Source organism: Pleurodeles waltl, chromosome 3_1 (assembly GCF_031143425.1).
Source record: "Pleurodeles waltl isolate 20211129_DDA chromosome 3_1, aPleWal1.hap1.20221129, whole genome shotgun sequence".
In the NCBI taxonomy this organism is placed as follows: Eukaryota; Metazoa; Chordata; class Amphibia; order Caudata; family Salamandridae; genus Pleurodeles; species Pleurodeles waltl.
The window spans coordinates 876,597,126-876,624,938 of NC_090440.1; the positions used below are offsets into that span (position 1 = coordinate 876,597,126).

The 27,813-nt window shown below is 46.2% G+C and overlaps 1 protein-coding gene across 4 annotated transcripts in view; it reads left to right on the forward strand.

The window, feature by feature from the left end:
• Nucleotides 1-27,813, forward strand: part of MAP7D1 (MAP7 domain containing 1) — a 265,245-nt gene that overhangs the window by 174,964 nt on the left and 62,468 nt on the right. For 2 of the 4 annotated variants that reach the window (XM_069223843.1, XM_069223844.1), the window contains exon 6: nt 15,636-15,746. The exons of the other annotated variants lie outside the window; for them this stretch is intronic. In XM_069223843.1, coding sequence (XP_069079944.1) covers nt 15,636-15,746 — 111 coding nt within the window. The remainder of the gene's footprint in view (nt 1-15,635; nt 15,747-27,813) is intronic. 4 annotated transcript variants of the gene reach the window in all.

Sequence of the window (27,813 nt, forward strand, 5' to 3'; positions counted from 1 at the left end):
ATGGTAGCGTTGAACTTGCAGGACACTTATTTTCATATTCTGATCCTGCCTGCCCACGGACATTACCACTGATTCGTGGTAAGTCATGAGCACTTTCAATTTACCACCCTCCCCTTTAGCCTTACCAGTGCCCCTCGGGTGTTCACGAAAGTGATGGCGGTGTTTGCAGCTCACCTGCGCAGGTTGGGGGGGTTTCAGTCCCCCCCACACCCCCATCTCTATGACTGGGTATTGAAGGTAGACTCACCCCAGAAAGTCTTTTCACACCTTCAGACTACGGCGAACCTCCTGCACTCACTTGGGTTCACTATAAATGTGCTGAAGTCACACCTGACTGACGCTCCTTTTCATCTGAGCCGTTGTGGACACTGCTCAGTTTTGGGCCTGTCCTGAAAAGCGAGTCCAGAATGTTCAGGCTATGATTCTGGTCTTCAGCCTCTATCTTGGGTTTCAGTGAGACTGACTAGTGACACATGCCAGATGGTATATGCTGGCTCTGCAGTGGGACTTGAAGTTCCAGTGGACGCAGCATCAGGGAAATCTCTTCGACATGTTCCAGATCTCGGAGGGAACTGCAAAAGATCTTCAGTGGTGGCTTTTGAATCCGCGTTGGGTGCAACGGCAGATCCCTCTGCCTTCTCCAAACAGATCTATCCATAGTGACTGACGCGTCACTTCTGGGATGGGGTGGCCACATGGGAGAGGTGGAGATCAGAGGCCTCTGGGTTCCATATCAGTCTTCTGGAGCTCCAGGCGATCAGACTTATGTTGAAAGCATTTCTTTCCTCTCTCAAAGTGACAATTGTACAGGTGTTTACGGACAACACTACCACCATGTGGTACTGCAACAAACAGGGCGGAGTAGGGTCCTGGGCCCTTTGTTAGGAGGCGTTATGCCTCTGGACATGGCTGTCGCATCAGGACATCATCCTGGCGGTTCAACATCTGGTGGGCTCTCGGAACGCCAGGGCAGACAAACTCAGCCTTCGATGCATAGCCGACCAAGAGTGGTCTCTCCATCCGGAGGTCGCACATGGTCTTTCAGCAGTGGGGAGAGCCTTGGTTAGATCTGTTCTCCTCAGCAGAGAGCATGCAATGTCAACTGTTCTGTGCATTGGAGTTCCAAGTCAGCATTCACTCGGAGACGCTTTTCGTCTCAAGTGGAACTCCGGTCTCCTTTATGCCTTTCCTCTTATACCACTTCTGCCCAGAGTTCTCAAGAACGACCGGGCCCAAGTAATCTTGGTGGCTCTGGACTGGGCACGGAGAGTATGGTATCCAGAGCTATTGAGCGTGGCCACCGATCCTCCACTCAGATTGACCCTTCGGGAGGATCTTCTGTCACAGGGGTTGGTTCTCCACCAAAACCTGTCCTATGTCCGCCTTCATGCGTCGGGATTGAGCAGTGGCAGTTAACAGATTTTGACCTTCCACCCGAAGTCCCTGATGTAATCTTGGCAGCCAGGCGTTCCTCCACCAAAACGGTATACACCTGACGTTGGCATAAATTTGTGGCATGATGTATCAACAAATCTATGAGCCCCTCTGTGCTCCTCTTTCTGAGGTTCTTTTGTTCATTCTTTCTTTGGCCTAGCAGGGCTCTGCTTTGGGCACACTTAAGGGCTATTTATCGGCTATCTCAGCCTTTCTTAGGTCACCTGATAAGCCTTCACTCGTTTATTGTTAGTAGATTCCTTAACCCCTTCTGTGCCTTGGACGAGATGATCTCGTCCAAGGCTACAGTTCCCCTGTGCCTTGGACGAGATCATCTCGTCCTAGGCACAGGGGAACTTGGGGGCGCGCTAGCGCGCCCCCCGTGCACCCCCCCCTGTGACGTCAGCGCGCGCTGATTTGTCACAGGGGCCTCCCTAGTTGCGCTGGAAGCTCTGCTTCCAGCGCGATTGAAAAAGAAATGCAAAAGCATTTCTTTTTCAATCACTTGGGAGGCCCGGAGGGGCTTCAAAGGGAAGGAAAAGTATTTCCTTCCCTTTGAAGTCCCTCCGGGGGTTTCAAAAGCCGGATTGCTTGCAATCCGGCTTTTGAAACCCCACTAGACACCAGGGATTTATTTTTATTTTTATTGAAACAGACAAAAGGGAGCGACCCCTTGGGCAAGGGTCACTCCCAGGGGGGGCATTTTTTTGAGAAGGCCTTTTCTGCCCCCCCTGGGGGCAGAAACCTCTAGGCACCAGGGACCATTTTTTTTTTTTTTTTTTATGTTTTATTTCTTTTTTTTTGGGTGGGGAGCGACCCCTTAGGCAAGGGTCGCTCCCCTTGGGGGAAAATTATATTTTGGCCATTTCTGCCCCCCTTGGGGGCAGATTGGCCTATTTTGATGAGGCCAATCTGCCCCCAAGGGGGGTAGAAACCACTAGACACCAGGGAATTTTTTCTTTGCGTGAATTTCACGCAAAGGGAGCGACCCCTTAGGCAAGGGTCGCTCCCTGAGGGGGAGGGCAATTTATTTTAGGCCATTTCTGCCCCCCCTGGGGGCAGAAACCTCTAGGCGCCAGGGCAAATTTTTTTTGTTGTGTTTTTTTTTTTTTTTTTTTCTTTTTTTAGAGATGGGGAGCAACCCATCAGGCAAGGGTCGCTCCCCTGGGGGGCAAATTGTATTTAGACCATTTCTGCCCCCCTGGGGGCAGATTGGCCGATTTTAGGTCAATCTGCCCCCAAGGGGGCAGAAACCACTAGGCACCGGGGATTTGTTTTGTGGCGCCAATGTCATGCAGGGGTAGCGACCCCGTAGGCAAGGGTCGCTCCCGGAGGGGGTGGGGGGTGGGGGCCGGGGGGGGGGCCAAATTTATTTTAGGCCATTTCTGCCCCCCCCTGGGGGCAGATCGGCCTATTACTAGGCAGAACCCTCAGGTCACCAGGGCAAATTTTTTTGTTGTGTGTTTTTTTTTTTTTTTTGAGATGGGGAGCGACCCATCAGGCAAGGGTCGCTCCCCTGGGGTCAAATTGTATTGAGGCCATTTCTGCCCCCCTTGGGTGCAGATTGGCAGATTTTAGGTCAATCTGCCCCCAAGGGGGCAGAAACCACTAGGCACCTGGGATTTGTTTTTTGGCGCCAATGTCACGCAGGGGGAGCGACCCCTTAGGCAAGGGTTGCTCCGGGTGGGGGCTGGGGGGGGGGCAAATTTATTTTAGGGCATTTCTGCCCCCCCCCCCCCCGGGGCCGGCTGAGCTAGAGGCCAAACTCCACAGGTAGGCACTTTGCAAAAAACACCTCTGTTTTCTGTGAAAAAATATGTTCTGTCCACGTTGTGTTTTGGGCCATTTCCTTTCGTGGGCGCTAGGCCTACCCACAGAAGTGAGGTACCATTTTTATTGAGAGACTTAGGGGAACGCTGGGTGGAAGGAAATTTGTGGCTCCTCTCAGATTCCAGAACTTTCTGCCACAGAAATGTGAGGAACATGTGTTTTTTTAGCCACATTTTGAGGTTTGCAAAGGATTCTGGGTAACAGAACCTGGTCCGAGCCCCGCAAGTCACCCCATCTTGGATTCCCCTAGGTCTCTAGTTTTCAGAAATGCACAGGTTTGGTAGGTTTCCCTAGGTGCCGGGTGAGCTACAGGCCAAAATCCACAGGTAGGCACTGTTTTCTTTCAAAAAATGGGATGTGTCCACGTTGCGCTTTGGGGTGTTTCCTGTCGCCGGCGCTAGGCCTACCCACGCAAGTGAGGTATCATTTTTATCGGGAGACTTGGGGGAACGCTGGGTGGAAGGAAATTTGTAGCTCCTCTCAGATTCCAGAACTTTCTGCCACAGAAATGTGAGGGACATGTGTTTTTTTAGCCAAATTTTGAGGTTTGCAAAGGATTCTGGGTAACAGAACCTGGTCCGAGCCCCGCAAGTCACCCCTCCTTGGATTCCCCTAGGTCTCTAGTTTTCAGAAATGCACAGGTTTGGTAGGTTTCCCTAGGTACCGGCTGAGCTAGAGGCCAAAATCTACGGGTAGGCACTTCGCAAAAAACACCTGTTTTTTTCCAAAATTTAGGATGTGTCCACGTTGCGCTTTGGGGTGTTTCCTGTCGCCGGCGCTAGGCCTACCCACGCAAGTGAGGTATCATTTTTATCGGGAGACTTGGGGGAACGCTGGGTGGAAGGAAATTTGTAGCTCCTCTCAGATTCCAGAACTTTCTGCCACAGAAATGTGAGGGACATGTGTTTTTTTAGCCAAATTTTGAGGTTTGCAAAGGATTCTGGGTAACAGAACCTGGTCCGAGCCCCGCAAGTCACCCCTCCTTGGATTCCCCTAGGTCTCTAGTTTTCAGAAATGCACAGGTTTGGTAGGTTTCCCTAGGTGCCGGCTGAGCTAGAGGCCAAAATTTACAGGTAGGCACTTCGCAAAAAACACCTCTGTTTTCTCCCAAAATTTTGGATTTGTCCACGTTGCGCTTTGGGGCGTTTCCTGTCGCGGGCGCTAGGCCTACCCACACAAGTGAGGTGAGGGGGAACATAGATTAGCAAAACAAGTGCTATTGCCCCTTGTCTTTCTCTACATTTTTTCCTTCCAAATATAGGAGAGTGTGTAAAAAAGACATCTATTTGAGAAATTCCCTATAATTCACATGCTTGTATGGTCACCCCGGAATTCAGAGATGTGCAAATAACCACTGCTCCTCAGCACCTTATCTTGTGCCCTTTTTGGAAATGCAAAGGTTTTCTTGATAGCAATTTTTTACTCTTTATATTTCAGCAAATGAATTGCTGTATACCCGGTATAGAATGAAAACGCACTGCAGGGTGCAGCTCATTTATTGGCTCTGGGTTCCTCGGGTTCTTGATGAACCTATAAGCCCTATATATCCCCGCAACCAGAGGAGTCCAGCAGACGTAACAGTATATTGCTTTCCATAATCTGACATTGTAGGGAAAAGTTACAGAGTAAAACGTAGAGAAAAATTGCAGTTTTTTTCACCTCAATTTCAATATTTTTCTTTTTCAGCTGTTATTTTCTGTAGGAAACCCTTGTAGGATCTACACAAATGACCCCTTGCTGAATTCAGAATTTTGTCTACTTTTCAGAAATGGTTAGGTTTCTGGGATCCAGCCTTGGTTTCATGCCCATTCCTGTCACTGACTGGAAGGAGGCTGAAAGCACAAAAAATTGCAAAAATGGGGTATGCCCCAGTAAAATGCCAAAATTGGGTTGAAAAATTGGGTTTTCTGATTCAAGTCTGCCTGTTCCTGAAAGCTAGGAAGCTGCTGAGTTTAGCACTGCAAACCCTTTGTTGATGCCATTTTTCAGGGGGAAATCCACAAGCCTTCTTCTGCAGCCACTTTTTCCAATTTGTTTGAAAAAACCGAAATTTTCACTGTATTTTGGCCAATTTCTTGGCCTCCTTCAAGGGAACCCACAAAGTCTGGGTACCTCTAGAATCCCTAGGATGTTGGAAAAAAAGGACGCAAATTTGGCTTGGTTAGCTTATGTGGACAAAAAGTTATGAGGGCCTAAGCGCGAACTGCCCCAAATAGGCAAAAAAAGGCCTGGCACAGGAGGGGGAAAAGGCCTGGCAGCGAAGGGGTTAAGGGCCTCACCCATTTCTTTCCTCCCACTCCGTTTATCAGGCCTCAGTGGGACCTCAATCTTGTCCTTACTTACTTAATGTGTACTCCCTTTGAGCAGATGCCCAATTGTTCCTTACGGCTCCTTACTTTCAAAACTGTTTCTTTTTGCTATTGCTTCTGCTCACAGAGTGAGTGAACTTCAGGATCTATCTTCTAAGCCCTCATTTTTGTCTGTGCACCCTGACAAAGTGGTGTTCCACACTAAAGCTTCCTTCGTTCCCAAAGTCCTTGCACCTTTTCGTGTAGGCCAGTCCTTCACTTTGCCTACTTTTTACACACCTCCACATCCTTTTTTAGAGGTGGAGGGACTGCCTGGATCCAAAAAGAACGTTGGCGTTCTATCTCAATCGTACTCAAGATTTCTGGGTGGACGATCAACTGTAGTTGCGAAGAAAGGGAAGGCGGTGCAAAAACGTACCATCTTAAGATGGGTACTTCTTTGCATCAAGATGTGCTGCGCTTTGGCAAAAAAAGCAACCCCCTGAGGGCTTGCGCCTCATTCAACCAGAGCAACTGCTGCTTCCACAGCATTCGCACACTGAGTTCTGTTCTGGATATCTGCCAGGCAGCAAAACATTACTGCCTGGACAGTAAGGTCCGTAGGGATGGCTACTTCGGTTGTTCTGTCCTGCATGACTTTCTAGTATGATCTTGGGTCACAGCACACCTCCGAGGATACCATTGCTGGGTATCTACTCTAAGGTAAAGTGTTCAATCTTTATATAGTAGACATGTTGCAGGCGCTAAGACAAGAAAATTTGATTTCACCAAAAATCGGAAATTTAAAAGTCACCATCCTGCAACATGTGGACGATATCGTTTTGCTTGACCACTCCAACATTGGCTTACAAAAAGCATTAACAGCCTTGCACAGCTACAACATGGCAAACAAAATGAATTCTAATGCTTCCAAAACAAAAGTTGTAATATTTGGTGGGTGATCGAAACATCAGCGTTCTTGCTGGAAGTGGGAGCCCATTATCAGCAGCACAGATGTGTACAACTACCTGGGCATCCTTTTGTCAGCCAAGGGAACACCCAAAGCCCACCTACATCATTTGAAGGCAAACGCTGTTTACATAACCAGAACATGTCAGCGAAATATCCTAATAGAAAGCCCTTCAGCAAAATTAATACTTCAAATTCTCAAAGCCGCTTTCCTTCTAGCATTGAACTATGATCATGAAGCCTTTCCCCGCCAATCCACCTTGATAGAAAAGCTTCATGTCAAAATCTATAAAAGATTGTTCAAGCTGCCACAATACATCAGGAGCCATCTGAAAAGGCTGAATTATGGACTGGAAGGACAGAACTGGGCCCTGATGGGGGCCTTCCTGAAATACTATTATAGGATAGTCGTGGCCCCTCCTATCACCTTGAAATCAGTCCTTCCCCATATCTTTGAAACAAAAGACAAATCCCTGGTCACAATACCTAACTGTAGCACTAAACCTCCAAATCAACCAAGTAGAACTGATCAAATTGGTGCTGTCACATATCTCAATCAAATCTGTGCTGAGAAGACAGACAAACTCTTTCCTGGGCAAGTTACTTGGAAAAAACTGAGCAATACTCCTGTGTAAGAAGCGCTGGCAGTCTCTTATATAAATATCTCACAGCACTTGGAACCACAGCCTTTCCTTGCCTGCACCATCAGGAAAGCCTGTGTGACACAAATTGCTTTTGCAAGACTGCTTGGCCTGAGGATAAAGGAATTAAATCAAAAATGGAACTCCCTCAATAATATAAAGGGTTGCAGGCTTTGGGGATACATAACGGACATTCATCCATCTATTGTGCTGCTGCCCTTGCCTAATGAATTCAGGACACACTCTATTAAGACCTCTTTTTCTTTGCAACAGCATAAGATCCTGTATTGAGGCCACATCACTGGTGTTTGCCTTAAAAGAGCCAGTCGATCTGGCCAAATTTGGGAAGTTTATTACGCAGCTCCAAGCAAAACTGATTGACCACTCAATGTGCATTTAGACTTTCCTTTTAGCCATAAACTGCTTTTTATAACTGACCATAATACTTTGACACTATCAACATTTTTTAAGCTTGAATATGCACATATGGGTTTTAATTGTAATCCTTTTATTGACCCACCCTTTGTTAACTGCAGTGGTATGCATTCAGGCATTTTACCTCCTGTAATAAGATATTTTACTAAACTCATCACAATGATTGTGTTCTGGCTGCACTTTATACATATTTATCTTTTGTGTTTATTTTCGGTAATCTTGCAAAGATTTTGTTATCACGCAATAAAGAATGACTGATGATGGTAAGGAATCCTCAACTAGAAGTCTCTATCAGATGTACAAATTACTTACCTTTGGTAACGATATATCTGGTAGAGACTTAATCTAGTTGCCGATTCCTTACCGACCCACCCATACTCCCTGCTTGCAAAGTCAGGGCCTTATCTCTGGCGCACACAATTTGTGTTCTTCGCGGCCGTGCGCTTTGGCGTGGAAAGTCGTGGAAAGAAACTGACTTCACTGCGCTGAGGCGGCGTCTATGTATTACTCCTGATGTCATCACGGCGACTAGGATTCCAACGGCGTCCGCGGAGTCGACTGACGCCACCTACCAACGTGCAAGGGTATTGCTCAAAGAAAAAAATCTCTGGAACCAGTCTGATGCCTGGGGCAGCAGGGGAGGAGTTCTAATGTAAGGAATCTGCAAGTAGAATGTCTCTACCAGATATATGGTTTCTAAAGGTAAGTAACTTGTACTTTACAGTCGCTGCACCTGCTATTAGTATTAGTTGTGAAGCACTGGTGGAACATGGTCTTGGATGCTCTCCCACCCCAGTGGTTTCTTCCAGCAGCTGATGTTACATTCTTTACAGACCGTGAAAGACATTCCACATGTGGTCTCTTGCATGATGTATGTGCTAATATTTTTATACAAACCACAGAACCCGGAAACCATTCTACCAATGGTAAAGGTTCTTTCAACCCATGGAAGTTGGAAAATATTCTTCCAGTTGTCTCATCACAGTAGATGCCCCGGCTCCGTTGCAGACCATGGAACCTGAAGATTCCTCTTGCAGTCTTATTGTTGACGGTTCCAGGGGTTCTTTATTAACTATGGCGCTTGATGTTGCTCCAGCAGGCCAGTGATGATCTTTCATTTGTGTGGCATGTTTTTTGGGGTTTTTTATTCTCCCGAATACAGTGAAATTGCCAGTTGGCTGCATTTTATCATTTTCTGAATATAGGCACACATAGGAAGCAGCATGTAATTGTTACCTAGGTGCTATTCTAAAATGCTATATTTCAAAACATTGAGTAAGAGGGTTAGTTTAAATGCAGTGTGTAGGAAAGTCCTCCTTTTTGCCTGGTGACCAACAAACCTTTTGGACAGAGTCTGGTGGTTACCTACCTATAAATCCCTAGTACAAAGGGGCATGTAGGTTTAGGGACCCCAACATAGATAGTATCCCCATAGCTGTACTGCTATCGTGTCCAGTGTCATATTTAAATCAGGCCTGTCTTGCTGGCTTCTTTTAAATTAAAGTTAACCCCAAATTTGACTTTGGAATTACAAGTACTTGCCGCTAAGGTATGCCCTAAGTGCCCCTGTGGCTGAGTGCTATGTAACTATAACCAGTGACTTTATATAATATGTTTTATAAGCCCTAGTGATGGAAAAATAGCCACATTTGTTTTCCCTCAATGTAGTGAATGGGCTTCGTAGGCTAACATGGGAAGACTTTATTTTTAATTAATAAAGTCTCAAAAGGAGCCAAATACTTCAATGTTGGTATCAAACTGATTGTTATAATAAATCTAACAACTTGTCATTGTTGAAAGTTGCCAACTTCAGCCCTATAGTGCCCTTGTGCCCCTCTCTGATTGGCCAACCTCTGGCAGCCTGGCCAGGCTGCCTTGAGGTGTGATGTGGCCTGGGCTGAGGACCAAGGAAGTGCCTGGGGGAGGAGATATGCCTCGGCAGATGGTGAAACAGGATGGGGCAGAGCAGCTAAACTGGACTTCAAAGGAGGGAAGGGCATTTGGGGCAGCTCTGGACCTACCTCATTTCATGCAAATCCAGACAACCAGGTGCCCCTATGATTCAATTAGGAGAGGGCAGGAAAGGGGTGTGCTAATGAATTTTAGCCATACCGGTGGGTGGGCTCAGCCATATCCAGCCTCTGAGATTAAATTTCTGCCATTCTGGATATTTTTTGCCACACTTCCCAGTAAGTAAGTGGGCATCTAAGAGGGTGGAGGCCTGCCTGTGAATGGACAGTTCCATCTGCCCCACTTTCCACCCCAGGATTAAGGATAAATATGGCAGAGCTGCACCTACACTTCATATCCCTTCAAGGAACAAGACAAGAAAGACTGCCCTGCTCGACCTCTGACCTGCACCTGGACACTGCACTCTGAAGGACTGCACCTGCTGCACTCTTGGGCTTTGCCACAAAAAGAAACTTGCCTGGCTTCAACTGGTTCAAGAAGGGATTCCCTGTTTGCTGCTGGTAGAAAATGGCAACCAGAGTCCCCGCGTCAAAACCTGGAGAAACGGACCACTGTCCAATTGTCGTTTTTGGATTCGAGCCAAGTGCTTTTTGGGAGTTGGAGTCCTAACACTACAGGAGCAGCTCGGAGCTTCTGGAACCTTGAGGAGAGTTATGGACTCCTAAAGGACCTTCAGATACCTTGTGGAAGAAGATTCAGAAGTTTGGAGAACTTTTGGAAAAAAGCTCCATCAAGGGACCAACCCGATGACGTGAGTCAAGCCGACTTATGTCAACCGTGACCCAGCCTGACTTGCAGGTTCGCTGAAAAGCTCCAGAGCCCCAGACTTCCAGGATTTCACTGGAGCTCCTGGAAAGGCAATCCGATGATGTTGACTTTAAATCGGCTTGCTGTGGAGGGTTGTCCGACATCAGAGAGAAAAAGTGCAAAAAAAAAGTGACAAGGTCTGAATGTAAAAAGTTGACCGGGACTTATCGCGCAGTGGATCCTAGGAAGGCTCCATGGAGATCGGTTTGAATTTCGACTTGTTCCCGAACGAAGGATTCCATCCTGAAAAAGAGACTACGTCAGAACGTAAAATCTTCACCGAGGCCTCCTGTGCAGCATATCCGATGAGGGCTCCAGGGAGGTTGGCTTCAATTCTGACTTAATCCCAGAAGAACATTTCTAACGTGATAAAGAGACTAAGTCAGAACGAAGGATTCTTCACTGAGGCCTACTGCAACGCGGGTTCGAGGAAGGGCTCCAGGAAGGTTGCCTTCATCTGTGATTTCATCCTAGTGAGAGAGAAGACTGCGAAAAAAAGACTAAGTCTGAAGGTACACTTTTGACTGAGGCCTCCGCCTTGCTGTAGCCAAGCAGGGCTCCTTTGAGGTTGGCTTCAAACTTTGATTTTGTCCCAGTCGAAATGCGACCACATATCCCAAGTGGTGCTATTAGTTTCTCTGCACTGAAACTGTTTTACTTAAAAAATCATATCACTGGTTCCCCTTATCCAATTTTATTCATTTTGGTGTCAAATTAAAAATACAAATATTTTTTATTTTTATAAATTGGTATTGGATTTTTAAACTGTTCCTGTGTTTTATTTTATTACTGTTTTGAAATTTCTGAATGCCTTAGACACTTTGTCTCCTAAGTTAAGCCTGACTGCTTAATGCCAAGTTACCAAGGGTTGAGTTGGGGTTAATTTATTGAGACCTGACCGGATCTAGTGGGGGGTTAGTGGCCTTACCTGCCCTTACCAATAATCCACTTTCCAACATGGTGTGTCTGTGACTCCGTCTAGATCATTAATCTGGCAGGTTGGTTGTGATTTTTACCAGCATAGTGTAGTTAGATTGCATTGTTTGTGTGGTCTGTCTTAAAGAATTTGTGCTGTGAATACCATGAATTGGATTGCTAATTTGCACCAACCCCTTTATCCTCGTTCTTGTTACGGCTGCATGATTTAACTCTTAGATGGAGCTGCAGCCTTATTCACGGTGTTCACGGTGAGAACAGCTCTACAGCACACATACAGCATGCCCACTTCAGTACCTGTGGGATAGGATAAGAGTGTGCAGCATGGTGACAGCACGGCATGGGGGGCTCCCTGCAAATGTTATTACAACTCCTGGATATGGAGACATGGCAGTGGACGGGTGGAGTATACCACAGTGGGGCTACCCCAGATGAATACCTCTTCCCATATATGAGGCAGCAACAAGAGGTTTATCGGCTACAACAACAAAAAACCTCCACAGTGGTAACTCTTCCTGGGTCAGATACAGATTATTCCTGTTTATAGTCTTTGCTCTGTAGCTTGACACAAGGCCCTGAAAATGTTTGATGTAAGCAGTCCCCAGTTTTCCTGCATTGTGCTCATGACCTTGTGGCGCTGGGGATTGGGGAAGAAGAGATCGGTTTAAGAACGGAATCCGATTAAATAATCATTACTGCCTTGTGGTTTTTCAGTCGGTCTTCGAAAGCCCCTTTGGTAATACTCATCATTGCTGGGTTTTCTGCGATTGCGGACTAAGGTGCTCTAATCCGCCGCAGGGTCTCCTGCTGTGGCAGGCGCCCGCACGCGACGTTGCAGAAAGTCTCCGTCTCCTTGGCACTATCCGTATTGTGCAGTTCAAGAAAAAATGGGCCCCCAGGCTGGGAGCCAGAATAACCTTTTACCAGCCAGCTCCTGAGTGCTCTTGTAAATCTGTGGCAACCCTCCATCCACTAGATTAAGGTTGCGTGATCATGAGCGCTGCCCAACACCCCTGGATGGGTCTTGTGGACACAGCAGACATGCACTTGCACTTTGAGTGGTAATTCACTTTCATTTCACTCGTTAAAAGTGTCTGCAGCTTCCGAGACTATTGAAACTCGATCCTTTGCTCTTGGACTTGACTGCAGAATCTGGATTTAAAGTACAAGGTGGGGGCAGTGTGCCTTTTCAGCAGAGATGACGCGGGTGACTTACACATACACCAGCCCCTGACAATGAGGTAAGTACAGCTAGCTGTGCAACAGAAGGTAGCTTAGTACATGACAAACCCTACTTGTGCCCTGATGTACTCTGAGGGACAAACCTCTTGGGAAGTCTCCTAACTACAGTAATCCACCTCATGTTGGTCGGCTTTGCCTCATCACATCATCAGTGATGCATGAGCTAAGTGGCTGCATGATTTGACTTAGATGGAGCTGCAGCTTTGTTGGGTGTTTGCAGTATACTTTCATCTGTGTCATAGGGGACGCCGTTCATCACTCCTGGCATGACTGTCACTCATGGTTAAGTGTCCCATCGCTCACTCCTTTTTGCTTCTAGTTCATGCAAAAACGCAGAGACCAAACCTAAATAAGAGCACAATTCTGGTCCACTAGCACATCATGTGCACCAGCCATATGGCACACTTCATCAGAATGGTAATCTCAAGGAGTAGATTACTAGCTATCGCTAAGTGTGCTTCAGCGCTTCTTGAGGTACAAAAACCCTATATCAATGCAGTACAATATTCTCTCAGTTGCTGATATAATGATGCATTGCCTTAGATAAGGGGGAAACATGTATTTCGGGCATATGCGCCATTACAGCTGTGTGGTTGAAACGTCCAACCACCGGATTCTTATTTCAAAAAATAATTTGCATTTATATTTGCAAGCTGTTGAAACTTTTGTATAAAAGTTTTTTAAAAACATATTTTTCACTATTTACTTCCGACCCCAACGCTGGCCGTGGCTATCCATCCTATTTTTTATACTTATTAGTTGCCGCTGCTTGCATAGATGCAGATAGTGTGATTTTTACATAATGCAGAATCCTTATTCAACAGCCTTTTAAATATAAACTGACGAGTTTCATGGTCGGACAGGCACCCCTGACCACTACTGATGTGTGCACTTTGCAATAGTTTACAAGCGTGCCCCAAATATAAAGCTTTTGTTTGTCGTGTATACCTAAGCTGCTGCTCGGAATGTGACTGGGCGTGCGTTAGTGCAGCGGTGCTTGCCGTACTGCAGAATCTGCTCGGCCAGCTATGGGAGGAAGAAGGGAAAGACGTCCGGTGTACGGTTTTGTGACTTATGGGCCGTCTCTTGCTCTCGTGAATACATCCTCCCGTGTTCTCAAGGTGCTTAGTCCGACTAGACTCAATTATCCTCAGCCCGTCTATTCTGAAGTGGTCTCTGATCAAACGGATAAAGCCCCACCCCGCCTCCCTCGAGTGTTGCAGGGTTTCTTGAAAATGTGATTTACCGATATATATCGCAGGAGCTGGAAATTGTGGTATTAAAACTATTGCAGGGCTTTGCACTCATTCGTGCTTAGATGCTGGTTGTTCCGGTGTGGACGTTTGTGGCACATTAATAACCCTTTGGCAGTAAATATACTGATTGTGAATGTGCTTGTTGGAAGGGGAGAGGGCAGGTTTAGCGAGATGCAGTCAAAGAAATGCATGTTCACAGTGGGACGTGCAAGAATGATGGGCTCCTCCTCTGACTGAAGTGCTGTTGTGTACCCGCGGAGTATTCTCCGGTTGCAGGGCAAAAGGGATGTGACGTTAACGAGAATGACAGGCCTGTTAAGGGCCACGGGGTCTCTGCCTCATGTCAGTCTGGAAGGAGTGGTTAATGTCCCGGCCTGACGCCGCTGACCTGCAACGGGTATAACCAGCGAGTTCATGAATTGAGGTATATTCTGCAATTCAGTTTCATTGCCTGGCGCTGGTCATACGGCTTAATAAATTAACTTACTTGTTTGCTTGCCCTATCCTCCAGACGTTGCACTTTAGTCTTTACATTTTCTCCAGTTTTTTTTATTATTATGCCCACTGGGAACTTCATACTACAATAAGGGACGAGGTACTGAAATGTTTACTTTCTGGAGTTGCCAGCCACGCTTGTGACGATATTGCATACTGTAGAAGAAGCTTCATCTAAGAGTCCAAGAAGATCCATTTCGCTAAGGCTTCTATTTAGTAGGATAGACCAAAACTGCAGATGAAGTGTGCAAGTCTAGGCTTGTTGCAGACTGGTAAAATGTTATAGTGCTCAACTACGGTGGGTGGATGATAGAGCAGTTTGTGTAAGAGCTATAAAGAAGCGCCTTGAGCATGCCATTCAATGTTACATGTGCCAGGCGCCCAGCAGGCTGGGGTCCAGGGTGAGATGAGACACCCCATGCTTTGTAAAGAGAGGCCGCCATCTTCTTTAGGGCCTTGGTGAGCCATAGGAAGATGGCGATTGGATGGTGGCTGTCCAGCGTGAGATGGCTACTGCGGGATTTCACAGGGACACTTCTGCACTCACTGACATCTTTACACGGCACCTGAGGCAACAAAGATTTCGCCATATTTGGCTGCACAGGCAGAAGGCTGTGTGCACTGTCATTGGTTAAGGGATAAAGGGCAGTAGCACCACGGATGTGGGAAAGATGAGGCTACCAGGGATTGGCTCAACTAGGGATGACAGAGGCAGCGTGAAACATGCCATTGTCTTAATTTTTTTAATTGTTTTATTTAGGGCAACCAAATTGTATCACAATACTCTAAAACGAGTCTTACCAATGCAATAAAGTGCAGTTTATACTAATTTACAGTGCTCGCTGTTCTGCATGTTTTTTTTACGTGACGAAACGGTGGAATTGTTGCCTGTGCGGTTGTGTACATACTTATTAAGTTCATAAATCTTCAGGGAGTGTCCGTTGATAATATGTGCCTCTTCTCCCTCCTTCTTAAGCACCTTTACATGTGGTCATTCATGGTGGTATCCATGCGGCCCTGCACATTAATGCAAAATGATTAATTAAAATAAATGTAGAAGCTGTGTCTGCCAAATCTTTCTGTACTAGGTTGAAGGGAGAGTACACTCTGGCCTGGAACTGGAAGGTTCATGTTAATTTGCCTTGCGTTTTGGGGAAAGCAGTCAAAACTGTCCGGGGAGCACGCAATTTCACAGGAAGGGTGACTCGTCCAGTTATACGGATAACCGCCAGAGCGGAGGTGGGGCAATGGAAAGCAAAACTGTAGGGACCCAGGGAGGATTCCAAGGCCTTGACAATCTGCCTAACAAAATATATTTTCTCCCTTTTTAGGTACAAACAGGTGCTCGATATCTGCTGTAAATCTCCCTAAACATGTGGACTCTATAATCAACAAAAGGCTCTCGAAATCTTCTGCCACCCTCTGGAACTCGCCCAGTAGAAGTAAGAAGTACTTATTAGCCGTAGATCTCCTGTGGTCACGTAGCTGCACGGAGAGACATGGGGTGGGCGGGAGGTCCATTTGTAACGCACGTGGTTCCACCTCTAGAAGAAACTGGAAATGTGGCAAATCCAATGGGGCTGGCTGTGCTCCATTCCTCTGAACCCTCCCTTTGATTCTGTCCTCTGCCTGCCTGGTTGTTCCACTTCATGCCTGCGTGGTGTTCTTGCTGGCACTTGCATATCCATTTGGCAAGAACTTCTTGAAGTGAGTACAACTTTCCCCATCCACTTTCCTTCCCTCCATCCATCTGTCCTGCCTCGGCACCCCCAAGTGGATCATCCTCTTACATCTTCATTTTCTTGAGTTCTCTTTGGGTATTTTCTGTAAATCCTTTTACTTTTGGTGATTTTTGTTCATGACAAGTTCTGGGAATCACTTCAAGAATCCCGCATGATCGTTACCAACATCCCCTTTCAAAATCTTTTTCTGCATGGAACGCCCCTTCGTCGTTCCCTGGAGCCCCGCATGATTGATCTGCCAGCTCCCTTCCCTATGTCTGCTCCAGTACCTCCCCGGGAACTGAAGTTGGTGATGGGACTGCTATCTTTTCTGTGGTGCAGACGTATTTTTACATCAAGTAAATTAATTCTTGATGAAATGAATGACAAAATGTCTTTGAAGCTCAGATACCTTACTGTGAGATATTTGAAAATGTTATTTTGTACATTCTGTTTGTTGTGCTTTATCTGACTTTTCTTGTCCCTTGTGCCCGGTTTGTTGTTCTTAGTGTTTTGTTTTGAACAAAAACTTGACATTCCAAAATGATCTGGAAACTTGTGAGACATTCCAAAATGCTCTTAAAGATGATGGAAATGAATTGGTCTAATTGTAAGGCTCTGAGCGCACTCTTTGCCCGCAGTGCGGTGCTGCAGGACACAGCCAGTGTGGTGTTGCCTGTGAGGGCCAGGGTTAAAGCCCAGGAAATGGTAATCCAATACTTTCAAGCCACTAAAGGTGGCATTTGACACTGTGCCGCACATGCCAGTATCCACACACATGACTGGGGAAGAAAGAAGATGTTATTCAACATTGGCCAAACACAATAGTCTCTTCGTAGTTTGGCGTCTCTCTATTGGTAACACCCCACATACCCAGGTAGGCCATGTAGGTCCTAAACCACAATCCAGTATCCACATCATGTGACCCTCCATTGGGACTGGATCTTCACAAACCCATCATTTTCTTCTCACGATACCTTGTGTACCATGCTAGCAAATGTTATACATTATAACATTGAACACTTCCCACACCTGGGCTGCCTGTCCTAGGAGCTCTTGGGACTTTAGGCACCCACTCTTAACCATGTGCCAACTAACAATGTAACAAGGATTCAAAACTATTTATCTTAAATTCTGCATTGTACTGTTATAGGAAGGCTTTGAACTGGGTATGTAAATCGTCCGATTGTATAATTTTAACAGTGGTTTTCTAAACCAATGCTGGCAAGCCCTCTCCTAGCAGTGGGCCCTTACACCTTCTTTCTCACAGTCTGGTGGTTGTAAAGCGGTTAAGGTGACATTGACATGGTAAACAACTTAATAAGTACGAAAATGTTGAATCTTTATAGTGTTCTTATGTATTTTATCCAAATCTAATACTACAATCATTGTATACAGGACGCAATGTATTATAACACATGGTCTGCAACCAAGAATACCCAAAGGCCTCTTAGGTAGAGTGATTATACTCCCAAAAATAAACCTGTTGGTTGGCTAGGATTGACCTGTTCTTACTGCCAGAACTTGCAGTTTCAAGTTCCTTTTTAGGTCTGGCTTGCCAGCATAGCTGTCTATTTGGTCTGCAGTTCACAAGTCTTTAAAAGTACAGAGTATGTGGGCTGTGGCTCCACCCAGAAAATCAATATTTTTTTCACCTAATGCTGGTGGTGTATTATTACGCCTATTAAGAGTCTGCATTGCAGTGCATGAGGGACTATTTTACACCTCAAAAGTACACTACATCATTACACATTGCAATTATCTCAGATTATTATATTCTGAAAACCATTGTTTTTTGTTTCATTTTTTAAGGCATTATATCTTTTAAAAATACCTTAGTTGGGATTTAAAATGCAAGATTGACAGCTTCACTTTGTCAATGTTTATCTGATGCTTTCCAGATGTAAAAACAATTAACTAGTAAAGGGAACCAGAATAGGTTACTACTTGGTTTTGCACCATCCTGGCCTCTTGGGAAAACTTAAAAAGAATCCTGAATATTTTAGCTGTAAATCAACTTTTCCATGTGAATATTGGGCATCAGCTTTTCTTTCTCCATTGTGTATTAATAGGTTATTTAGAAATGCATTGTCTGCACTGTTAATTTTCCTTAAAGGGCTGTCCTATTATATTTGGACCTAAATGGTGCAAAATGTTACTCTAGAATCCAGCAAAATGTTTGATGGGGTCACATTTGAACCCAACAGGCCATTGAGACTTAAAAGTATTGCTCTTAATTACCACTATTTCAGGGATCAACTAGTTTGCGTGGGGTACCGTTTAAGTCCACTCCCAGATGAAGAGAGCAGTAGTCATCCCTGCTCAGAACTCGCCATCTTCCCTTTACATATAATCTTTATCGAACTGCTTGAGTCACCAAGCGATTATCTGCTTGTGACCCTCTTGTTCTTGCACTTTCTGGTGGTACTGGGGTTTAAATTTTCCATCTATCGCCTGAACCAAGGCACAACATTCTTGTTGGTCCTTTGCTTGATCTGCATATTGCTTTGCTATCTCTTCCAAGCCCACACTTTCCTCTCTGGGGTGGTCTGCCTGGTGTGGCAGCCGTGCGCCTTTCAGGTCCTACATCCTCGCTGTAGAAAGAGGAGCACAGCCTTTCGTTACTGAAAAATTTCCAGTTTAATGGAAAGGATGTCATCCAATTACGGAGCACTGGTATTTGACCAGAAAGATGATGTGGTGTTTTTTTCTTTTTTGGATGTAGGGAAGCCACATCTTCGAATGTATTCAACCCTTTATCTTTTGGAGACCCCCATCAGAAGACCTCCCCTGAATCTGCTTTGGCAAATCTTCATCAGGTGACCAGGAGTACCAGGCACTGCAGTACTTTCAACCTTGGACTTTGTTCCAAACAGAGATGCTTTGTGTTTTACTGCAGTTTGTTTTCACCTAACAGGACCCGTTAGAAGCCTGGGTGTCTCATGTAAACCGGAAATGATGGGCTCACCCCTGCCCCCGTGGAGCGTCGAGGGTAGGCCACACTACAAGAATTTGATCTTGCGTCCCCTTTTCGAAAGGGGGGCCGTCTTAAGAACCTAGTACTGTTAGCGGTCACTGTTTTCCAGCGTATCCTACCCCTGGAGAGTGTGTGCATCATCGGAGCCTTTGTAAAGACCCGGTACACCCCCCTGGCAGGGGTAAGCTGAACCTCTTCCCCCGGCTGGGTAACCCCTCTAGGCCCATCTCCTGCTGTCCCGAGTGAGTCTAGCACAATATAAACAAGGCAGAAGGCTACCAAACAGTATCGAGCTGTGGCTTCTGGCCTGGTGAGTTAGCGCCAGATCGGGTTGCGTGAGGGGTGTGCCTGCCTGTCCCAGGAGACGCCCGTTTCAGGGCCCGGACTATGGAGAAAGGTATGATACTCTGAAGGGATGGGGTTACCTTGTCGCTTCGAGCAGATTTTCAGGCGACTGGAGATGGATCGCCGTGTGTTCCTCGACGTGGCCCTTCCAGGGCGAAAATGGGAGAAAATGCCTCGACCTCTGGCTGGACTTGATCAAGACAACGATAAATACAACCTTTTGAAATGCGTGATTTGACTCCCCTCTGTCATAAAAGAGCCTGTTCCTCCACTGCGTTTTGTAATAGATGCTAAAGGAACAGGCTGTAGCCGAGTCAGGGATTCCGGGTGTAGTTTACAAAGCGTTTGGTTGGAAAATGTAAGTAAACCTTTTGCATAATTCTTAGTTCGCAGAGGGAGACCCGGCCTCGGACCCTTGTCTAACTCCGAGAGGAGAGGGGCATTGCCGTGCCGGGGTGAGTTGTTTCAACCGGAAGGAAATGGTTCCTTGTTAAAAAGTAGCCTAAAAACTGCGCGGATTGCTTAGGGAACAAAAGCTTATTGTCCCAGTCTGCCAGGCGTCGGACACATTGAGACGGCCGTGCAGGGCGTTTGTTGCTCTCAGCTTTAACCCCAACGGGGTCCTCCTTCCGGGTTGATACTAAAAAAATATATAATGTAAGTATCTCTGTATATTCTCCCATCAATGAAGGCTTAGAGAACTGTGCTATTTACCATTTGATAGACACCACTGCAATATTAGAACATTGTATTTTTTTTTAAATGAAATTGCATTTATTTTTCTTGAATCTTGAAAACAGGTCATCTGTTCTTTTCCTACAGGATCACTTGGATCCGATTAACTTTGCCTGTTTATCAAGCCACGTGCTGTCATTAGGGGATGATTTACTCTTTTAAGTTGCTGTCATTCCACAGTTCTTCCCTCTCCCACGATCCTTTTCCCAGCTTACTCTTTCCTCTTTTCCTGCTCCTTTTTTTCAATTTTAATTTTTCACGGGGGTCCCTGCCGTTGCTCTCCTTCTCATGCTTTTAAAATGAGTCGGCTCTCTTTCTTGCCTCACTTAATTTGTGGGGGCTCCCTTCCCTACCCTCATTTTTCCTCTTATTCCTTCCTTTAGCACTTTGTATTTTTGTAACTTCCCTTTTTAAAAAAAAGAAAAGATGTACCATTTTTCACTTCCTTCAATTCCCAATTAAGTTTTGATATTAAAACGTTCTTAATCCACAATCATTTTTCATTTTTTCCCCGAAGGTAAGTTAAAATGATTCATTATGCAACTGTTTATGGTGCTTTTTTTTTTTTTTTCTCTTTCTTTTTCCGTTGTTGCATGCTGCGGTCTAAGGCAATAATCCTACATCCAGGGTTGTTGCTTGGTCTCCACAGCAGCAATGTCATCACCGCACTGAAATATTGTCTAAGGCTTATGTCTAGTACTGCTTTCGAGCCTTGTCCAACTTCTTGAGCATGCATCCGCTTGCAGTCTCATACACGGTCTGATCCACTTTACTTTCTTCATCCCTACAGTAAATGTATCTAGACTGCGCAGTTTCCCTGCGATGGCCCTGAAATCTGCACCGGTCTGCATTTAGTTTCTGATTCTCTCCTTGAGCCAAAGAAGCCGTCCGCTCCGAGGGGGTAGATTACGTTCTTTATCTTTGTGGCTGTATGCATGGCCAAACTGTATGCCAGTGGGCCCTCACCCCATCAGCACTAGAGGTTTTAGAAAGCCCTTCGCAAAATGCAGATTGTCCTTTTCCACATCTGCTCCTGATCTGGAACTCTAACCATCCACTTTGAAAAGCTGTCCCGGTCTTAGATCTCTCACACTTAACTTCTTAAGTAGGCCTTGGTAGAAGTTTTATTCTGGCACTGGTAAAGTTACCAAAATTTCTCAAAATCCCATTTACACAGTTGCTTCATTTTTCAGTTTTAAAGGGGGTAAGTATTTCGTATAAGTTGTGGTACATACAATACTGACTTGCCAAGAGACATTTTCTTCTGGATCTAATATCTCGACATTACTAGCTTCTCTATCTTTTACCCTCTCAAGGTGCAGTCTTGCTTAAAAAAACTCGCAAGAAACTGACAATTCAATCGGAAAGCATAATTTCGTGAAATTTCACTTGGTCCTCCCAGTATGCAGAGCAAGGGGGGTCCGGATACACCTGCCTTTGGTTAAGAATAAACCATAAGTGCCACCAGACCCTTTACCTAAAATGCTACAATGGCTGCATGCTGACTGCCTAAGAGACTCGTGATACCTAATGGCCCTGGTGGTTTGTGTAAAAATACCTGCACGTACAGTTTCTTTACCTAGTGGGATTATAACAGTTACAGGCTCTTGGCCTAGGAGTTCCAGCAAATTCAGATCTTTTGTTGAAGAATGTAAGAAGTTATAGATATTTTGCCCGACACCGGCCTATACAGGCCCTTTGGGTAATAATATACACCCTTTACTTAAAGCTACCAATGTGTACAGGTATTTTGGCTAAAGCTATGAACGCGTCAGTCGGGACAGTGCCTTTTGCTGTGGGTGTACCAGTGTAATGGATGTACGGGCCGGGAGAGGCCCTAATGCTATTAAAGTACCTGTTGCCGGGGGTCACCTTGATACGGATGCACCAGATGTTACAGACCCTGTCAGTAGACGGAGTGTACCGTCAGGTAAAGGCTTAGTACAGGAAGCTTGGCGATTGTCAGTCGATAGGAACCGACCCTTTGCAAGAGTCTTACTACCCTTTTGGGTACTCTATCCAGACGTGTCCACTGTTCCTCCGTGAGGACCGTATCCATGTCATGGCCTCTCGGCTGTTAACTATGTCGAAATTTAACCTGTCAATTTCCTGCAGATTTGGCGTCGAACCAGTCACCGTGGGCCTCGCAGACCACAATTAGATTCCCCTTTGCTAAACTAATCATTTCAGTGTGTTGAAAGGTTTAGCGCCATAACTGCGCCCTTTGGTAGTCGTTTCCTCGGCCATGGGGTGTCCGTCGGCCGCAGTGCGGAATCTCGCGCCCTCTGGTGGCTCACTGCTGCTGTGACTATCGGCCTGATCTGTTGATGAATTGTTTTCATTTTTCAGTTGTCCTTTATTGTTGGGTCGCTTTTGTATTGGGTCAGACATTGCCATGCACAGATACCATTTCTTTTCACCTTTCTGATCCTGGCACCCTTCCCAGATTTCCTCTCCCTCCCTTCTTCGAGATGTACTGCCTTCCCTTTGCTCTCTGTCCCGGAGTTGGCAGATTACCGAGAAGGCCGCTGTTTGTTGTTCCGTTCCATAGCAACCCCTGAGGTCCGTCCATCAGTTCCCATGTGCGCTGCTGTTGGATCACATGAGCCGTCGGACCCAGACAGTCCTAGGCCGACAAGGGCGGATCCCTGGGCTGCCGCGGCTGTCTCGTTAAGGCGCTCCTGTGCATCCTGCCGGTGTGTGAGGCAGCTCATTTTTGTGGGGTCGGTATATATTTTTACCCTGGAAAGCGGACGGGCGCTTCCCGTGGGCCGAAGCCTTACCTGCCAAGCCATGAAGATTACAGATGCCTAGAGACCAACCTTAATCTTAGATAAAATGAGAAAGGAAAATACAAAAATACAGAATCCGGGGAAAGTAAATGGTGAATGTATACATTACGTAGACAGAGCACGTAAATACTGTAAATGTATCTAGAAACACAGGGAGAAGCACTTTTTCCGCCCCTGCTCTTCCTGGGTCAGTAAGAAAACGGTTGTGTTTCGGGCCTTTGCTGGTCATTGCCGCCATCTAGTGGTTTGGTGTTGCCAGATCTCGCCGCCTGGGAGGCTCTTCCTGGCAGCCAATGTGAGTGCTGTTAAAGAGCTATTAATACACGCCGGCAGCGCGCTCTGCCTTTTGCCTCGCCTCTGGGTACCGGCAACAGCTGTTGATTATTACTGACCTCAACAGTAGTCGTTTTCTCAGCCTTAGAAAGATGAAAGGCTCAAATGTTTGACCTTCTGGTTACAGAGACCTCTACAAGGTATGCATATCTCCACTGAGCTCTTATCCTGAATAAGTAACGAGCGGGGCTCCCTTTCCTTTTGGGGAGCACTAGACCAGTCGCTGCTCGCAGCATGGAAAAGGGGTCGCACGGGGGAATTAAATTAAAAAACATAAAAACCAAAACCACTTAACTTCACCGCCACTGCTCCATCTGCTCCTCTGCAGGCACAGGCTCCCATTCTGCCCTGCGCTAATCCTGACGCTGCTCAGAGCAGCATCCGGATTGACTGGGAGCACCCAGCCAGGGTGCTCCCAGCCAGACGCTCTCTCCAGTCCGGCAGCTGTGTTCCTGGGCTATAGAGAGCCCACTGCGCATGTGTGTTTGGCCGAGATGGCCGGCCAAACACACATGCACTTTGAGGGGTAGTGCTGTGCACTCTCGCTCACTGCTCGTCACCCCGAGACCCAGCCCCTTTTCCGAAAAAACAATAATAAACAGTTTTTTATCGTTTTTTGGGAAAAGGTTTGCAGCTGCTGCGGCTGGCAGGGGCGGGGGAATGCTCCTCCGCCCTAATGGAGGTGCCACCCCTGCATTAGACCAGCCTAAAGTGTTGTCTACTGCTTGGGGAAAAGGCAGTACAGAGAACCTGTACATGAAAACCTTTTTTCTTATCTACAACATTCTTCACCTACCTTTAGTCCGAAATTCCTGACTATTTTACTGCTATAGTTGATTGGAAGTCTCTCAAATAGTTTATAAATTCTTCAAAAACAGAAATAACGTATTTTCTTACTCTCACAAGCAGAAGCCCAAACCTTGCACTTTTTCCATCTGTTTCTTAGGCAGCCACCAAAAATGGCATGCACCACACGATGCTAAGAATGTACCTCACTGTACATGTAGTGCTGTCTCTGTATTGAGTTGCTGCGTGAGTCAGATAACTTATGAGTAAGGGTCCACAGACCACACCCCTTGGGGTAGCAGCATGGTCTGCCTGCTGACAAACTTTACCCCCGCAACGTAAGGTGTGCAGATCTCAGATCCTGAAAGAAAGCCAAGGTCACAGGAATGCAGTATATGTAGCATCCACTGTAATGTCTCTCGAGCAGGAGTAGGCTGCAAGACACTGTTGCAGAATCCGCCTTCTACGGGAATGGCAGCCATTTTCTAGTCACAGCCGCACGTGCTGGGCAGCAATGTGAATGCAGCATGGACTGTCTTACGCTATGCATGCATCCTGTCTGATTCTTTACAGGTCCGGTTACAATTGCAGATTCCCAGACAGGGTGAGGGCAATCCAACCCCTATGAAAAGCATGGCTGGTCTGGAGGCTGGTGTGACAACAGCTGCCCGAGTGGACATTTATAGCAATGGTACTGCCTCACCGGAAATGGTCAGTGACCCACCTCTTCCCAGCCCCAAATAAACTTTGACCTTAAATCAGCATTTTGTTCAGGAGCAACTGGATGTTTGTTTAATTTTAGTACCAAATATTAACCTATGACTCTGTCTCATCCTCCTTTGAGAGGTGTGTAGAAATGGTGCTTGAGCGAGTTCTATCCACTTTCCTTGAGTAACATGTTATGTGCTAGCAAGGAACTGGTCATGTGTTGCACAAGGTATTGGGCTGTGTTCAGGGCTATTGGGGAGTGTTAGGTACTAATGGGTGCAAATTAAAGAAGACGTGGTACTCTACTGTCTTGTATCACCAGAGGTAAAATAAAAAGACCGGTATCTAACAGTGGATCTCGGTTTGTTCGTTCTTTTTCGTATTATTTTCCTATAGCAATCTCATATATGAGTAATGGTTAAAACATCCAGGAAGAGCCTTCACTTGTTTGGTCCACAAGTCTTCCAAGGTTAAGATGTGTGTTCTACCTAAATATGGATGATTTCAGTCCTGTAAATATTGATAGTTTTTAAAAAATAGACGAGAAAGTGTGTGACAATGTGAGTGAACACAGGTCTTTAGCGTGAACGGTGCGCGAATTTAGGAGTTCTTTCACCCGACAGTGGTGCCCAGACCTACATGTGTAATTTACACCATTGTGCTCTAGAAGCACAGTATAAGAATAAAAATAGGCAAGCGGCCACACACCCAAAGGGGGATGCGCTGAGGGAATGGCGCTAAAGCCTATGATTGGTTCTCATTTTTGATCCATTTAGAGTGTGTATATCCACAATGGGGAGAAGAGTTTATCAATAAAGAGGGTACGACTGTTTCAAGTCCCGAGCGGTAAAACTAAGTAGTGTGAAAAAGAAGTACTCATGAGTAACTTTGTGTAACTTATGTAGGCCTTTTCCAACAATTAGCAGCAGCTTATAGTTTACCTGGGACCTTTGAGTAAAACTGAACCGTTCTTTTTCCAAATGATGCTGTTTACAGTATGGGGTCAAAAAGAACTATAAACGCCAGAAGAAGCGGACCAGTAGGATTTAAGTGAACAAAAAGTGGAAAGGAGGGGGAAATGGAAATCTAAACGCAATGTAAAGGAAAGTTTTTACATTAAATGGCCATGTAAAATTAATCTTACTTCACTATGTATAGCAATATAGGTGGCATGGGTAGTGTCTCCTTGACATTGTGCATATTGGCCCAAATACTTGGTCCTGGAAGCGTCAGTTCCGAGTTTAATAGATGTGCTGTTGTGAAATGTACTAGATTGAATTATATGCTTACAGTGCAGTATATTGCATATCCCTTGCAATTTGTTATGGTCAGACTTGAAATGTAAGTTTGCCCAGGGTGTCCAAAACACCAGTTTGCCAGTTCTGACTTTGAGAATACATGATTACCTCACTGTTCACTTGTTTTTACAGCCAGAAAAAAAAAGGTTTGGGGGGGTGCGGGGGTGGGGCGGAGCAGTTGGGTTGAGGTTGGGAGAACTGTGAGTTAAGTCTCGTTATCATGACCAATGTACTAAAGGTAGGGGTACCAGTTGCGGCAGGCCGGGGTTACAGGGAGCGGGGTGGCGTGTGTGGGTGAGAAATTTGAATAAACTTTTGCTCCTCTCCTCCCGCGCTACTGCTCCTCAGTCTTTCAGTGCTTGGCAGGGAGTGCCGTGGCTGGACTGCGCTCTGATGGGAGTGCACAGTGCACTCCCCTCTGTGCTCGTCACCCCATGGCCCACCCCCTTCACATCAAAGGGATGATAAACATAGTTTAGTATCCCTTCCTTGTGAAAGCTTTGCAGCTTCTGCTGCTGGCTGGAGGTGGTGGGGGGGGGGGGCTCCTCTGCCCTAGCGGAGGAGCCGCCACTGAGGGGTACACATCTGTTACCATAAGAGGGACTTTGCCGTCCAAAGTGGAACTTGGTTAGGAAAAGGCTGAACCCTCAGTCCTTCCTGCTCAGAAAACAGGTGTAAGGGTTAAGACACATACAAGGAGTGCTGCAGGTAACAGAGAATAATTCCTTGCCAACCCTGAATGTTTCGAAATATTCTGTTCAGATAAAGCACTTACACATGCACGTTACTTGTAGTCCATACATTTGTTACTCTAGTGCTTTAAAAACAATAATTCGGCCATTTAATAAGAGTTTCGTAAGAGAACACTGGATAGAACCTTGCTCCCTGGGTCATTGATGGAGCTGGCTGGTATTGACCGGGCTGCGGGGGGTGTTCTCTCTGCAGCCCCCCCCCTCTCCCCTCCCCCCCCCCGCGCCAGGCACAGGTGGGAGTGTTTCTGGGGCCGTGCCCAGATATGTTTTGGAGGCAGAGTGGCGCGGCCTGCGACTCCCAGACTCCCCGGGGCCTCGCAGATAGAAGCAGCCGAGAGCACCGCTGGTGCCGGGCAGCGAGGGGAGTGAATTAACAACGAGGCAATCTCCTCCCTTGTAATGGAGGTCAGAGAGGACGAAGATGACGGCATTGTGGCGCGAGAAGAGGACAGCTGTGGCACTGGGCACGTCGGATTCCATGCCTCCCTGATTGCTGGCTACTTGTTACACGTGGGTGCTGGGTTTTTGGTGCTTCCGGGTGTGCTGTCGTTTGCGTGTGCGCGCGCACGCTTACGATCCACGTGCACCAAGGTAACCTTAGCTCGCCCGTAGAGAGCTCCCTCTCAAGTAGGCGACTGGTTTGAGCCCTTTGGGGGATTGGACGGTAAATTACAGCAGTTGAAGAGGACATGGAAACCTACGATTCTTGGAATAATTAAAACAACAAAAAAAGAATTTAAATATAAACCTGTAATATTAAAAGTGCTGATAGACCGACCCTTGTTAGCAGTTGTTGTATTAAAACCTGGTAGCAGAACAGTTATGCTGAGTCACAACACCTCAACTGAACCATTGAGGCCAGAGCTTTAAGTGGGATTGAAAAAACGGGGGAGGGGGGTGGGAGCTGTATGATTAAGGGAGTTTATATAACACACACAACTGACATTACACCTAAAACAAGCCAGGACTTCTGGTTTTGCCAATGGTTGTTAGCAGCATAAGATAGTGAAGTAGAACAATGGCTTTGTTGTATATAATTTTGAAAGTGCTTCAGTTCTGATA